Raw genomic sequence first — 15260 nt, 5'->3', positions numbered from 1 at the left:
GAGAGAGAGAGCAATTTCAATTTCGATGAACAATCCTCTAATAAGACTAAGATCTAAGGAGGATTATCTTAGAAGAACTAGGGTTTGTAGGTACCGGTGTGTCTAATTTATATTGTACTATACAAAACATATTTCATCGTAGAAGAATTTTAATCATTTAGAACATATTATCTACATATATGGTATTTAGTGATAAAACAAAACATGATTAAAACCAAACAACAGCTTTAATAGAGTTGCTTTTAGAGGACACCATTTAATTTATGAAACTCGTTTTAGGTCTCAAAATCTCATATCCGGCCTTAGCCGACGTTGGCCTCCAAACTCAATGATGTAGATTGGATGTGGCCAAACTGGCTATTATGCTTTTCAGATATTACTGCGGTTGCCAGAATTAGCTGATATTTTTTTACTAGATATCGTCATTGCTCCTTCTCCGGAAAAAGAAGTTCACAACCAATCTAGTTGACTCATAATATATGTGTGCTAATATAAAATATACTGAGAACATTCATAATGTGCGCCCTAATTTAGCCTTAACGGATACGAGAAATTTGATGTCACATTAATAATAGTATAGATATGGGGACTAAAATTTGGCCGCATATGCATGCAATACTATTTTACTCGTGTACACCCTTGCCTAGTGTCACGTCCCGTTTTCGGGAATGTCAATCATGGGCGTTGCTAGTTATAAAAACATCATGCATAAGTGGGATTGCTCCAAGATAACAAGTGTGAGAGATGTATGGCTGCTCCTTCCGAGGGGTTCAGGCAGGCCGACCCGGTTTAGTTTGGGGAGCTTGTCGTTAGTCGGAGACTTAACGTCGAAGAAAGGAGTTGGCCGTCATACACACAGGTCGGGGTCTGGAGCCGATCCCCTGATGAGCCAAGGCAGGGTGAAACCAGTGCATTACCCTTTTGGATAAGGCTGGCTCCATGGGGATGGAGCGCCGCATGGACCAAGTGTGGCAGCCGAAATGGCTAGGTCCATGACAAGTGGTATCAAAGCTGCCTCAGCTGTCGTTGTATCGCCAAGCGCTCACACGTGTCGCCGTGTCACCAAGATACGGGGGGCTCCGCGGGGGAGTCGAGTAGGCAGAATCTCCTCCAGGGGGGAGGACCGGACGAGAGGATCCATGGCAAAGTCTAAGACGAGAGATCCGGCGCGAAGCATAATTGGGGAAAATTTGGGAACTCCTTTTCGTCGCTCAGGTATCGTGGGCGTACAAGGGTTACGCGGGCCACAAGTGGGGATACCGTATACGAGGACGTACACCAAGTTTGGTGGGGGAGGATGTCACGTCCCGTTTTCAGGAGTGTCAATCGTGGGCGTCGCTGGTTATAAGAACATCATGCATAAGTGGGATTGCTCTAAGATAACAAGTGTGGGAGATATATGGCTGCTCCTTCCGAGAGGTTCAGGCAGGCCGACCCGGTTCAATTTGGGGAGCTTGTCGCTAGTCGGGGACTTAACGTCGAAGAAAGGAGTTGGCCGCCCTACACACAGGTTGGGATCTGGAGCCGATCCCCTGATGAGCCCAAGGTAGGGCGGAACCAATGCATTGCCCCGTTGGATAAGGCTGGCTCTATAGAGATAGAGCGCCGCATGGACTAAGTTTGTGACACTAGGCTAGCTAGCTAGAGTTTCATAGAACACTGCCCAAAACCCTAAAGACCTTAGGGTCCAAGCTGCCTATTCATCCCTGTATTTAGTGAATGGTAAGTTATTATATCCCATTAAATCTTGGCATTGGATTCGAAGCTGTTTCCAATTTTACAATTATAGCGCATTTCTTATGTGTGGATAATATATCAGTTCGCAATTGTGGCCGTATAATTAACCTCCTTGAAATAAACGCCGTGTAACTCCTGTTGAAACATTAACTGGTCTAAAATGGAACATTTTGCTTTTACTGTATGTACCTTAATTTCTACGAATTTATACATGTACGTTGGAATAAGGAGGGCATTATTGGCCTACTATTTTCTGTTCTACTTCCCCCTTCACCTCTTATAAATTAAATTGTTACATGTTAATCTCTTCGTTCACTGCATTTGCTGGAGCTCTATCTAATCTCGTTTCCTATTATTATAACCGTAGACAGCAATCTCTATCTGGATCGGAGTTCAACAATGACCACTGCTTCAATGATTACAGTACTTGGTGCTGTGATGTTAGGTGTGTTGATAATGGCTGTTTCCTCATATGCTTGCGCACATAGTGGTGTAGCTTATTCGGTTGGAGTAGGAGATCCGGTGTGTTGGTCCATCCCTCCCCGACCGGATTACTACACCAACTGGTCCGATTCCCATTTCTTTAAGATCGGCGACACACTAGGTATGCATATTAATTTGATACAAGTCGCGTAGATCATGTTTATATAGTTTTAAGCGTACAAAATTAGAAGATGTATGATTTTACATTAATATGATTGATATAACTGATTGAATCTGTGCTGAATGGTGTTGCAGTTTTTAACTTTGAAGGGGGGCTTTCAAATGTGGTGCAAGTGACAAAGCAAGACTACGAGACCTGCACAGCTTACAGGCCCTTTCGAATCTTCAATAACGGTCTTGCAAATATCACATTGTTGGATAAAGGTGTCTTGTACTTCATTACAAACGTCTCAAACTACTGTAGTCTAGGGCAGAAGATTTCCATTTCTGTTCACGATTGCGCCTGCCCCGTAAATGAACCACCAAGTGCCCCCTCAGTTTCTCCAACTCCTGCTGCACTTCCTCCATCTTCGATCAGTCCGAATAGGTCTCAGCCTCCTGCAGCACAAGTTATTACTCCATCGGGGGCTCCGTCCCCATTAGGGTATAATGGTTCCTCCCCTCAGACTCGTCCTGCTGTGAAGTCTGCAGCATCAATGCTACAAAAAGGAATGATGCTTGGAGTTCTTCATGCAATATTATTTGGCTCAGTGTCGTTTGGTTTTTGGTCATCTTATTAAGTCATTGATGTTCAACATACATTTTCACTAGAATAGCAGCTAGAGTGAGTGTAGATTTTCAATTTTAGATTATGGATTGAACACTGAATAGCTGCCATGTTCTTTCATTCAAATAATATATAGCCTTTGCTTTCAGTTTATTTTTCATTAATTGTTTTATATACATTTTAAACAAATGTAGTTGTCAAATTTAAACTTCTTGTTACAGTTACTTGTATCCATTCACAGTAGAGATAGGGATAGTACTCAAATTACTTACAGTATGCCATGAATTAATTTTTAAAAAATTGCTTTCTTGGAATCAATAAATGAAAACAGAGAATCCTCTGCTACAAGAATAAATCGATCTGTACAAAGGTAGCTAGATTACATGGATGTTTATGCTAACAACTCCTGGAGCGTAGGCAAGGGGATTATTTGACTACAGGGTATACAAAGAGAAGGTGGAGAAGGCGAGTTCCTGCATATTGGGCACGTAGCGTGAAGCCGAAGCCATGGATAAACACAGTTGACATGGAAGAGATGACCGCAGTCAGGCAACACCAAAAGTATATCGGTTTCCTTGTAATCAGCCAAACAAATAGAGCAGCAACAGGATGTTGAGTTTCCATACTGGAGTTTCACTTTGGAATATTCAAGCTTGGGGTAACTAGTTATAGTGGCTTCATCAAGTCCAGCTCCACCTTCACATTGTTCACTATTACTGCTGGTTTGGTCATCGGCTATGGATGATGAGGCGGATAAGTGCGCGTGTCTAGAGCAGAGATAAGAAGCAAGGCAGAGAAGTAGAACTAGTAGCGCAAGAACGTACTCAAATCCACTCAGAATGCTCATATTTGAGAATGTATGTAGATCAGTTGTCAAGTATAGTGTATGAGAAGGTCAGATTAAGAGAAATATGAAAAGTGTGTGTATATATATGAGTTAGAAACAAGGCAAAAGGCTGAGAAATGGGATATCATGGATGGGATGATGACATAGCAGAGATCATAAAAACTGAAATGCTCAATTTCCACAAGTGTGGCAGGGTCGAAATAAGGAATTAAGTAAGAAAAAAAAAGTAAGGAATTAAGTAATCAGCTGCCTAGATTTGGAAATAATGTATGAGAGTGATCTTATCCTTGGTGAAGAGTAATAACCATTTGCATCCTAAAATTGACTAGTAGATCATGCGTATGGCTTAGACTGATAGCTTGATTCTTGGATTTGTCTTCATCGAACAAATTAGAGTTCCATTCAAGTAATGGTCAAAACTGGGAGTAGACGGATATATCACTTCTAAAGTCCCATAGAATGAAGCCATCCCACTAGATAATATATCTATTCTTCTCACCACCCTACACAAAATTCAAGTGAAAGTCCTTAATAAATCATTAAATCTCTTAATTTCCCACATGGACAAACATTGGAAGGAAAAGAACAACCCCTTTAGGTCCATTAGTTAAAATCCTCTGTCATTTTTTTCAGTTCTTCCTGTGAATTAGTTAAATAGTCAATTACTTGTGTTCATGGACGATATACAGAAAGAAAGAGTATGGATGGTTACTGATCAGTAAGAGCTTGATATATGTTGGATTGCTTTCCTTAAATATGTGCCTGAAATTGTATTGAGGGATGAATATGGCGTTCAGTATAACTATGTAGACCATCAGCTGAAATAACATACGAATTTAGACCAACACCATTTTTCTACACCAAACATAGTACACATCAACACCGAGACCTTCAGCATTGTATCAGTTTTCAGCACCAAACATACTGAGACATTCAGCAGTCAGCACTTTATCGTTTCCAGATCACAGTTCAATACTTCAATCTTTTATACAAAACTAGACTAGAGGTGGCAAATTGGCCGAAAAGCCCAAACCTAGCATAGGCCCGACCCGTTAAAAGCTGACCCGGCCCGAGCACGATAATGTTATGGGCCGACATGTTAAACACATAATTTTATATTATTTAAATAATTATCACTATTAGACTTGAATATTATAATTTTTAAATTAAAATCTCTTCATTATTTTATTATTTTAACTACAATAAATATAATCAAAGTAGTAAAGAAAAAACTATTATTTTGACATACGTAATATTTTACAAATAAGATTATGAAATATGTTATAGTATTTTATTTATTTTAAATAGTTATATAAAACAAATATTATAATTACATAATATTTTTTAGTCTAATTGTGTGTTATAAAACTAATAGGCCAGACCGGCCCAGCCCGCTTCTTGGTCCGGCACGACCCGAGCCTGGCTCGACATACACTTAGACCGTTGGTCGAGCTTAGTGTTTAAACAAATTGACTGGCCCGAGCTCGGCACAAAAAATAAATGGACTAGCCGAGCACCGCACGGTTTTGGGCCACTTAAAATGGACCCGGCCTGTTTGCCACATCTAAACTAGACCATACAGAAGATGCAAAAATTTTCAACGGTACAGAAAATTTAAGTATGTAACATTATATATATAGGTATATAGCCAAACGATTCCGTTCAGATGAACATCGATCATGATCTTTATAGTAGCTAGTCTATAAATTCCCTTTAGTTGGGATCATAAACAACCCAAGCTGGAAATAAACACACAAGACAACTAAAAAGAAAAGTCCCCACCCACCAACACTGAGAACTTTTATATTCTTTAATATGTAAGAGAACCGCTTGAATCATTGTTGAGCGCACTGGACCCTCTGGGCACCCCCATGCATATCCTCATCCTCATCGTATGCTTCTTGCGACTGCTGTGCTTTTTTGCGACGCATTTCTTCTTCTATGTTGACATCATGCAGTGTAGTCTCCTCACATTCATCTAGCTCCATGTCTGTAAGCTGGGTAGAACTCCTTGGAGGCAGCACTGCTTCCAAAGACTTGCACTGTTCTGGACTCAATGAATCTGGGAACTCCGCGGTAAAATGTATATATAGTTTACCCTTCATAAATGCCCTCTCGTACATTGGCATGCCTTCATCATTTATAGCCTTAAAATGATCTGGTACAAGAAAATAAACCACCAAGTTGAAAATACCAAATAAATAAATAATCCAAGTAACATGTAAATGTCGAACTCTCGCCCTGAAATTTTATAGCAACTTAAGATGTTAAATTTGCACATATCGGCCACAGAAAAAACAAAGAGAAAATTAAAACAAAAAAACAAATAACTTCCACAAGCGTCATCAAAACTATAAGATTAATTAAGAGCAGACATGTAGAACATCAGAAGGCTCATACAAAATGAAGGACAGATTTGGCAGACAGCAATATTTTGATTATCCCCGAAAAAAAAAAACAGCCTTTTCATCATAGTTGTTTATGAGTATATCCTCCATGATGAGGACATCACACCTAAGCCTTTTGAGTTTTATGAACGGAAGAGATGGAAGAAGAGAGCAGCTAATAATTATATCTCTTTATGGTTTGATTGATTGCTCAGGTTATTAATTTCCAGCTTAAGAAGGGTCTGATCTAGAGGTCTCCAGGCTTGTATTTCAAGAGTCTTCTTGTGCCTTTTAACTGTTACTTTATTAGACATTTTATTTCAGTTTTTGAAATTTAAGAGTCCTAATGAGTACTTAAGGCTAGCTGGTGTCAGTTATAAACATTAGTATAAATAATGTAAGAGCCCATAGGCTGGGATATGCTATGTTGAATAAGAATATCAGTGTTCACTGAATTTTCCTGTGATAGGATTAAGGTGAGAAACCTGGGAGAGAATCCCAAATTATAGTGTTTTGGGTGTGAAACCTATACTAAAGTGTGAAGCCTGGGAGTGAATCCTAAAATTAGTGTGTGTGTGCTTAACCTACAGTCCTTAGAGCTTGTGATCTAGGTTCCTAAGCAGCTACTGTGCTGCATCACTCCAACAAGGGCTCCCTAAATAATCGCATATGTCCTCTGCTACTGATTCAACCACTGGCAGACCCAGGATTCACCGTGAGGGTGGACTTGAAAATTTTCTTTTGACATAAGTGATAAATATTTTCAAGTGTTAAGTATTAGACGAAAATATATTAGACATACACTCAATTAAGTATCAAATATTACACTAATACATGTTAAAAGCCCATAATAGGTCCAAAATCACACACAAGAACTCAAGGAGAGAGTGAGTTTTCAATTTTGAGCTCATTGCATTGAGAGAATGTAAGAAAAAAACCATTTACAAGTAATCAACCATTATACTTTGGTCTAGGTCGGCATGTCCTATCCTATTGTGATGAACCACCTAACAAAATTAATGCATGTCGACAAATGCAGGAGGAGTTTAACCATATTCCCTAACCGACCAAGTAACCAAAAATGCACACTTTTGAGGTAACAGGTACAAAAATCAGTCAAAATGAGGAGAGCACAGATAACTTACCAGGCTTGACAACCTCTCCGGGATGAGATTTGATGAGGAGTTGCCTGCCATCTAGATGCGTCAACACAAACTGGAAGCCACAGAGCGCCTCCATGAGGGATAGTGTATGTTCGTAGAATATGTCATCACCCTTCCGCTTAAACTTAGGGTGTTCCTTTTGTTGCAGGACAAAGACAATATCCCCTGTGATAGTGTCGGGCTGCCAAGAAAAAAAAATATAAGAGTAAATAAACAAACACTAGGTAGTTAACAATAGAACCAACATCTAAAAATTCCACCATAACAAACATATATGATAGGATGTTAAACATACCGCTTCATCAGCTTCACCAGGGAATGTGATCTTCTGTCCGTTTTGCATACCCTTCTCCACATGGACTTCCAATACTTTCTTTTCCTGAACAACTTTCTCACCCTTACACTGCTGGCAGCGATCCTTGTCATTAATGGTTTCACCGGTACCCTTGCACTCATTGCAGGGATGCTGCATTTGCTGGATCATGGAAGGCCCAAGATGCCTAATAGAGACTTTCATTCCAGACCCTTGGCAACCAGGACACTTCATTGAAGCACCAGACTTTGACCCTTTGCTGCATCATTTACATCAACTCCACAACGTGAGAAACACAAACTACCCTACCAAACCAAACAAAAGGCAAGAAACCAATTGACATTCTGAGACACCAACCCCTTGCACTTGGAGCAGATTATGTTGCGAGAGAGAGACAGCTTCTTGGATGTCCCATTATAGAGATCTTCCAAGGAAACCTTAAGAGGATGGATCACATCCTCGCCCCTTCTCTGCCTACGGCCTCCACGGCTGCTGCCGCCACCAAATGGGTTGCCCCCGCCGAAGAAGGACTGGAATATATCAAAGGGGTCGTGGGCTCCACCGCCGGCACCCATTCCTTCCTTGAGAGCGTCCTCGCCATATTGGTCGTAGATTTCACGCTTTTCTGGATCACTCAGAACCTCGTAGGCTTGGGCCAACTCTTTGAACTGAATCACAACAATCAAACCACTATGGATGATATTGAATTGAGTTCACAAGTCATGTAAAATCGGAGAAGAAAGAACCTTTTCAGGGTCGCCGCCCTTGTCAGGATGGTTCTTGATGGCGGCTTTACGGTAAGCCTTCTTGAGGTCATCTTGGGAGGCGGTCTTGGGGACTCCAAGGATCTCATAGTACTTGCTGTTGTCGCTTTTCTTTGGGGCTCTCCCGAACATTGTTCTTCTATCAAAGCAGAAAAACCCAGAAATCCCAATTCCAGAGATCGAGCCCGATTTGGAAGGAAATACAAGGGCGAGGGAAAGAGGGAGACACAGACGGAGGTAGCTAGAGACAACGCGAAAGGAAGGATGTAAAGAACCTTTCTTTTCTTTTCTTTTCGTTCTTTTTCAATTTACTTTGTACAAAATTACCCGGTAAAACAATTAAAAACCTCAGGTATTATAAGTTTATAACTATGTTTATTCAAAAGAAAATTAAAAGTCTATTCTAAAATAAATAAGTATCAGAATAAGTACATACATTATCTTTATTCATTAATAAATATACTTTTATATATGCATTACATTAAATATCTCATAAAATCACAGATTATATATCATTTCTTATCTAAATTATTTCATACTAATTATGACAAAATACACCAAAAATATTATTACAAATGTATTGTGATCCTAATTCTCATACAAACACTCCCCTTGTATCGCAATCCTAATTTAACATAGTATAATACTACTGTTTCGGTAAAAATCTTGTCAAGTAAAACAAAAACTTCGTGGGTAAAATAAAAGCTTTGGTTGTATGAGTAAAAGAGATGTACCAACTAGGGCCGCGGGGCGGCCCATTGCGCATCTGGTGCGGCTGGCTTACTGCTGGTATTGCGGGATTAGACTATTTGTTAGCCTTAGTGCGCTGATAGTTGTGCTGATTATGGGGGGCATAAGCCTATGCCAACAAGTCCCCCCAAGTTCCCAGTCTAGGGAGGCAATTTCTTGACTGGGAAGTTAATATTTAAGCATTTCGCCATAATCAGAGGTGGGTCCCACAAACCCCCTCGGAGTCCCCCCACTCCTCGGTTAAGGAATGCCAAGTTACTGATGGTGTAATGGAGTGTGTCGAGTCTCTTTGGGTGCTGGTTGGTCTCAGTCACCGTCGTACCGTAGTAAGTCTTTTATATGTAGGACGTCTTTGGACGCTGTCCTTTAGCGCGGTGCGTTCGTCATAGCGTAGTAAATGTTTACGCGTAGGACGTCTGATCGCTATTTTTTAGCGTAGTGCGTTCGTCATAGCGTAGTAAAACGTTATGCGTATGGCGTCTTTGAGCGCTATCTTTGAGCGTAATGCGTCTGTCATAGCGTAGTAAAACTTTACGCGTAGGGCGTCTTTGAGCTCTATCTTTGAGCGTTGTATCGTGGGCCAAGAGTGGCGCGTTTCGCGCTGTAGGCAGCACGTGTTGTACATGCATTCAGTCGTAATGCATCTTAAACTGGCATTCAGCAGGCCCTGGCGATAGAGTGTGTCGTTTCGCAAGTGATATCTCACCACGCGCCTCGTTAGCTGTCTTGCGGCATCCTTGTGTTCGGGTAGCTTGTCATCACGCTTTAAGTGCTATGATCTCGTCCATCCACAAGACTTGGTGTCGTTCTATCTGGCATATCTGCTATAGAGTCTGGGAGATGGAAGGATGGTGGAGAACTTCGACCCTGGTATCCTTATGGCATTGATGTGGCTGCGCCATGGCGAGTCTTGCTAAAGAGTCCGCTCTTGTGTTACTGGCCCGCGAAATCTGGGTGATGTGATAGAATTCGAATCGCTTCGACAATGTCGTGACGTATGCCAGGTAAGCTGCTAATTGCTCGTCTTTGGTAGTGAAGGATCCGGTGACTTGATTGACTACGTTTATAGTAGTTGCGTGTGTGCTGAGGGCCAACTGTAGTCTTGCAATTAATGCTTCGTACTCCGCCACATTGTTGGAGGCGGAAAAATTGAATTTAAGGGCGTACTCTAGCTCGAGTCCCCTGGTCCGCTCAAGATGATTCCCGCTACACTAGACTTGGCGCAACTGGAACCATCTACATGTAAGTTCCATGGAGAAATTGTGGTGGGGGTTATGACATCGTCTGGTGCTATTTCCGCCGTATCTCGGGGGATCATTTCTGCAATAAAAAATCAGCTACAGCTTGGCCCTTTATGGCGGGTCGTGGCTTGTATTCGATGTCGAATTTTGTCAGCTCAATAGCCCACTTACTTAGTCGCCCGGAGTGTTCTGGATTCTGCAGTACTTGTTTGAGGGGTTGGTTTGTAAGTACGTGGATACTGTGAGCTTGGAAGTAGTGGCGCAGTCATCTAGCTGTCACGATAAGCGCAAGGGCTAACTGTTCCAATGTTGGGTATCTTGTCTCTAAACCGTTCATGGCTCTGCCCGCGTAGAAGACTGGCAATTCTTTAGTTCCATCTCGGCGAACTAAAGCACTGCTAACCGCGGTTGTAGATACTGCGAGGTAAAGGTACATGGCTTCTCCTGGTTGCGGGGTTGACAATAATGGCATTGCGGCTAGGTAGTCTTTTAACCCCTGAAAGGCTTCTTGGCAGTTAGGTGTCCATTCGATCAGCTTGCTCTTGCAGCGTCTTAACAGTTTGAAGATGGTTCACATTTGTCGATCAGCCTCGAGATGAATCGAGATAACGCCACGAGTCTGCCTTGAAGGGCTTCCACATCCTTCTTAAGTACCGGCTGCGCCATGTCCAGAATGGCTTGTACCTTTTCCGGGTTTGCCTCTATGCCATGTTGACTGACGATGTAGCCCAAGAACTTACTTGTTGTCACGCCGAAAAAAAACATTTTTCCGGGTTCAATCGCATCTTGTATTTTTTGAGCACATTGAAGATGGTTCGGAGATTGGCTACGTGGTCTTCGGCCTTGACACTCTTGGTCAACATGTCATCCATGTATACCCCAATCTCGAGACCGATGTGTTTATCAAACATTTGCGTGACACAACGCACATACGTAGCCCCCACGTTCTTTAACCCGAAGGGCATGACATTATAACAAGGCCTCTGTCAGTAACGAAGGTTGTAGCTTCTTGATCCGTGGGGTTCATGCGTATATGATTGTACGCGGAGTATTCATCCATCATGCTTAGCAACTCATGACCTGCTGTTGCGTCGATTAATTGGTCGATTCTTGGTAGAGGGAAACTATCTTTAGGGCATGCCTTATTTACGTTCTTGTAATCCACACACATCCGCCATTTGCCATTGGCTTTACGGACCATGACGCAGTTTGAAATCCACTCAGGGTACTGGACTTCCTTAATGAACTTCATGCCTTTCAATTTGTCGACCTCCTGCGTATTGCCATGCTTTTTTCGTCGTCGAAGCTACGATGCTTTTGTTTAACTGGATATGCGGAAGGTTTGATGTGTAGGTCATGCATGATGATGTCAGGCGAAATGCCGAGCATATCCTCGTAGGACCATGCAAAGACTTCCATGTTTTCTCCCAAGAAGCTTGTTAGGTCCCTCTCCACTGTGGGACTAAGAGTTGCACCGACCTTGATCTTTCGCTCCGGGTGGTGCGAGAATGGTGTGATGCTTTTCAAGGAAGATTCGGGATTCGCCGGAGCTTTGGCTTCGTAAGGCGTAGCGTTTTGCTTGTTCTTACTCTTTGGTACTTTGTCGTCTTGCACGTCGACGACCTTGTCAGTCAAGTTTGTTGCAGCATGTACTACCAAGACTTCGTGTCGGTTGCGCGTGCGCCTAACTGCGCGTGTTTGGAAATCTTTTGCTACGGACTGTGAACCCCGGATCTGTCCTGTCCCATTTGGAGTTGGGAATTTGATGAGCATCATGTATCCAGCGATGAAGGCTCGCATCCGGTTGAGCGTAGGCCGACCGATTATCCCGTTGTAAGAACTGTAGGCGTCAACTACGATAAACTCAGCTTCGACGCAGACTGTGCATGGTGTAGTCCCAATGCGTACCGTCATGTCGTCTGAGCCTAGAGGTTGGGTTACATCACCAAAGAAGCTGATCAACGGTTCGTGGTCCTGTACTAACTTCTTCCCACTACGCTCCATTTTCTTGTAGCATCCCTTGAATATGACGTTAACTGCGGATCCTGTATCGATCATCATCTTCCCTATGTCCCACTGTCCACCCAAGATCGCGTCAATGAGGAAACATCGTCATTGGGTAAGGAAATGCTGATTTCCTCCTCTTTAGTGAAGGTGATCTGCTTCCATCCTTCCTTCTGTCTATTGGCGTTTCCCCCTGTGATAGCGTACACTTGCCTTGGGTGGTTGCTCCGGCTGAAGTGCTTTTTTGCACGATTGAACATGTTTTTCATTGGGCCTCTGCCCTCAATTACGTTGATGTGGCATAAGTTTTCTACTGCGGCAACCACGTTCTGCTACACCCTTGGCTGCACTGCTCGGACCCCTTTGTCGCCGTTGGCTCTCAGTGTGCGGAGGGTTCTGCAATCATTCGTGTTGTGGCTTCCATTTTCATGAAACCTGCACCACTTACCAGTTTCCGCTTCGGTTTGAGGGCGTAGTGGCCTTGCTCGTTTCCTCAACGTCCCCTGATGTTTGTGAAAGAAGTCTTCTAGGGTTTCTTCCCTTGGTGGTGTGGTGTTACCGCGGGGACCCATCGCGTTAACCTGGCGATGATCTCTGTTGTCGCGACGTTCGCCGCCGAGTCTCCTGTTCTTATCTCGGCATCTGTGCCGATCATGGTTGCGCTCGTCATGGCGGGTTAACTGATGCAACTCTCTTTTCCTTCCATTCCCACGGTCTTCTCTGCCAGGTAAGAGCTCGCGTTGTAAGGGGATTGTGTTTGCAGGTACAGATGACTGCGGCACAGTGCTTTTGTCTGATGGTACCGGAGTTCGTTTTTCCCTGTATGTGACATATTCTGCCTGAGCGTACCGCACTGCCTCCGTCATGATGTCATTGTAGGTGGCGTCGCGCATTTCCGACCGCAGTTCTTCTTCAATGCGGCCAAGGCGAGTGTTTTGTTCAGGTTCCGGCATTTGGATGCAGCTGTCTGCCATCGCATGACAAAGGCGCCAACGTTTTCTTGCTTTCTTGCTTGACTTGAAATAGACCGTTAGTTGTGTGTGCGGCTTCAGCCATGAGGATGAACCGATTGAGGAATTTCGTTGTCAATTGCGCGAAAGAATCCATGGAGTTCGTCAGCTGTTCGAAGAACCAGTTCATAGCATCCCCGTCTAGTGTTTCACTAAACAGGTGGCAGAGTGTGGCGTTGTCGAATTCTCTGTTGGCAGTAACTTTTTTGAAGTTATATATGTGCTGGAATGGGTCGCCCGTGTATGGTGTAATCTTCGGACTTTTGGATTATGAAGGACATACGGTATTCATTATTCACGTAGTGAAGGGGCCTGGCCTGCACCGCGGCTTGGCATCCCGCTACTCTATTGCGGTTAGCCACTACAATATCAGAGCCAGTGTGGGATCCGTGCCTTGGCCAGTTGTGTTGGGTCTTGAGTGGGCGGTTACCCTCGTGCTTCCCTCTTCACGGTTGCGGATACGCCATGGTGATGGTGGCCGCTTCCAGGCGAGTTTAGAGGGGTCAAGCTGATGCTCAGGTTAACTTGTTCCCGTCCTTTCGTTTGCGAGCTGCCTTCGCGTTGCGATTCTCCATGTTGATGACTGTGTTCTGCCCGCTCAAGTTGCGCTCGCATCTTGTCAAGCACGGCTTGCAAAACCGTGGCCTTCTCGCATTTTAGCGCTTCGCGCTGCTGGCACTCGGCTAGGTCTTTGGCCATGTTTGCCGTTCTTGTGGTGATTGCCGGATCAGGAGTCGCGCTAGTGCTGGCGACCGTTCTGGGCGTAGGGGTGAGGATGATAGGGTCATTGGCTGAGGGTAGGGGTGGTTGAGGCTGAGATCTGTTACGTTTTCTACATGACTGTCCACCGGAATGGGTGGGGGTAGGATCGAGAGTGCTCATGTCGAAGTGCAGTTGGTTTGCTAAATGTTGCATGTGTTTGACGGGAACTTTTCGTCGTGTTTCCCAAGACGGCGCCAATGTTAACGTAGTGAATTATATTGATGCAATACGCCACACTCTTCGTTGATGCAATACCTCGTGCTCCTTGTCCCTTTCCTGTCACAAGTAGCACGAGTCGTCAAAGTGGAGACCACGGCGGCGTGGTCTTCAACTCTCCGATGCTCAAGTTAGGTCGGTAATAATTTATGTAGAGTAACAGTGGGTAGTTCAGTGCCCTTACCTTATGAGGTCAGGGATTTGACCTTTTATTGTTGAGTTGAGGTAGATCATTTACTCATCTTCCGGTGTGGGACAAAGTCCGATTAAGGTGTTCTCTTAAGTCTTCTTTGGGATGCGCGTGAGGGCGCGTCCGTCATTGGTTTGGGCCGTGGGGCGGCCCATTACGCATCTGGTGCGGCTGGCTGGTATTGCGGGACTGGGCTATTTGTTAGCCTTAGTGCGCTGATAGTTGTGCTGATTATGGTGGGTATAAGCCTATGCCAACAATGTGAAATAGGGGGCTCTTTCTAATGAGGACTATCTTGTTAAGGACTAGTTAAGGACCTCTTTGATTCACCAAGTTTTCGATCTCAAATTTAGATCTTTACCGTTTAGTTTGTTGATATATATATAAGTAGATCACCCATACAAAATTTCATTAAACTTTACAATCGTTAAGACATTAATAGATATGATTTACTCATTATAAACTTGAACGATTCATGTTTGGTAGTTTTGGTTCATTCATTATTTTGACATACTTTGCTACCTTAACAATCACTATATTCACTGAAAATTTGTATATCTAATTTATTAAAATAGGTGTAATTAACAATTAATTAAAAAATCCTCAACTAGTCCTCAACAAGATTGCCCTCATTGGAAAATCTTCTTGTGGAATAGACTCTCCCTA

The 15260-nt window shown here is 43.3% G+C and overlaps 2 protein-coding genes and 1 pseudogene across 2 annotated transcripts; 1 reads left to right on the top strand and 2 right to left on the bottom strand.

The window, feature by feature from the left end:
• Positions 1 to 2136: 2136 nt before the first annotated feature.
• LOC126803460 (cucumber peeling cupredoxin-like) lies at positions 2137 to 2960 on the top strand. Its single transcript, XM_050531266.1, has 2 exons — positions 2137 to 2341; positions 2476 to 2960. The coding sequence occupies exons 1-2, from the start codon at positions 2137 to 2139 to the stop codon at positions 2958 to 2960; spliced, it is 690 nt and encodes a 229-aa protein (XP_050387223.1).
• Positions 2961 to 3321: 361 nt separating this feature from the next.
• On the bottom strand, positions 3322 to 3794 carry LOC126803459 (putative RING-H2 finger protein ATL71; annotated as a pseudogene).
• A 1608-nt stretch (positions 3795 to 5402) lies between these two features.
• Positions 5403 to 8680, bottom strand: LOC126803999 (dnaJ protein homolog). The gene is made up of 5 exons (XM_050531741.1): positions 8404 to 8680; positions 8015 to 8325; positions 7640 to 7916; positions 7327 to 7525; positions 5403 to 5952 (listed from the first exon to the last, which is right to left on the bottom strand). The coding sequence occupies exons 1-5, from the start codon at positions 8551 to 8553 to the stop codon at positions 5630 to 5632; spliced, it is 1260 nt and encodes a 419-aa protein (XP_050387698.1). The 5' UTR covers positions 8554 to 8680; the 3' UTR covers positions 5403 to 5629.
• Between the last annotated feature and the right edge of the window lie 6580 nt (positions 8681 to 15260).

The sequence above is a fragment of the Argentina anserina genome, chromosome 7 (genome assembly GCF_933775445.1).
Source record: "Argentina anserina chromosome 7, drPotAnse1.1, whole genome shotgun sequence".
Lineage (NCBI taxonomy): Eukaryota > Viridiplantae > Streptophyta > Magnoliopsida > Rosales > Rosaceae > Argentina > Argentina anserina.
This window is presented reverse-complemented; position numbering and strand designations above follow the sequence as displayed.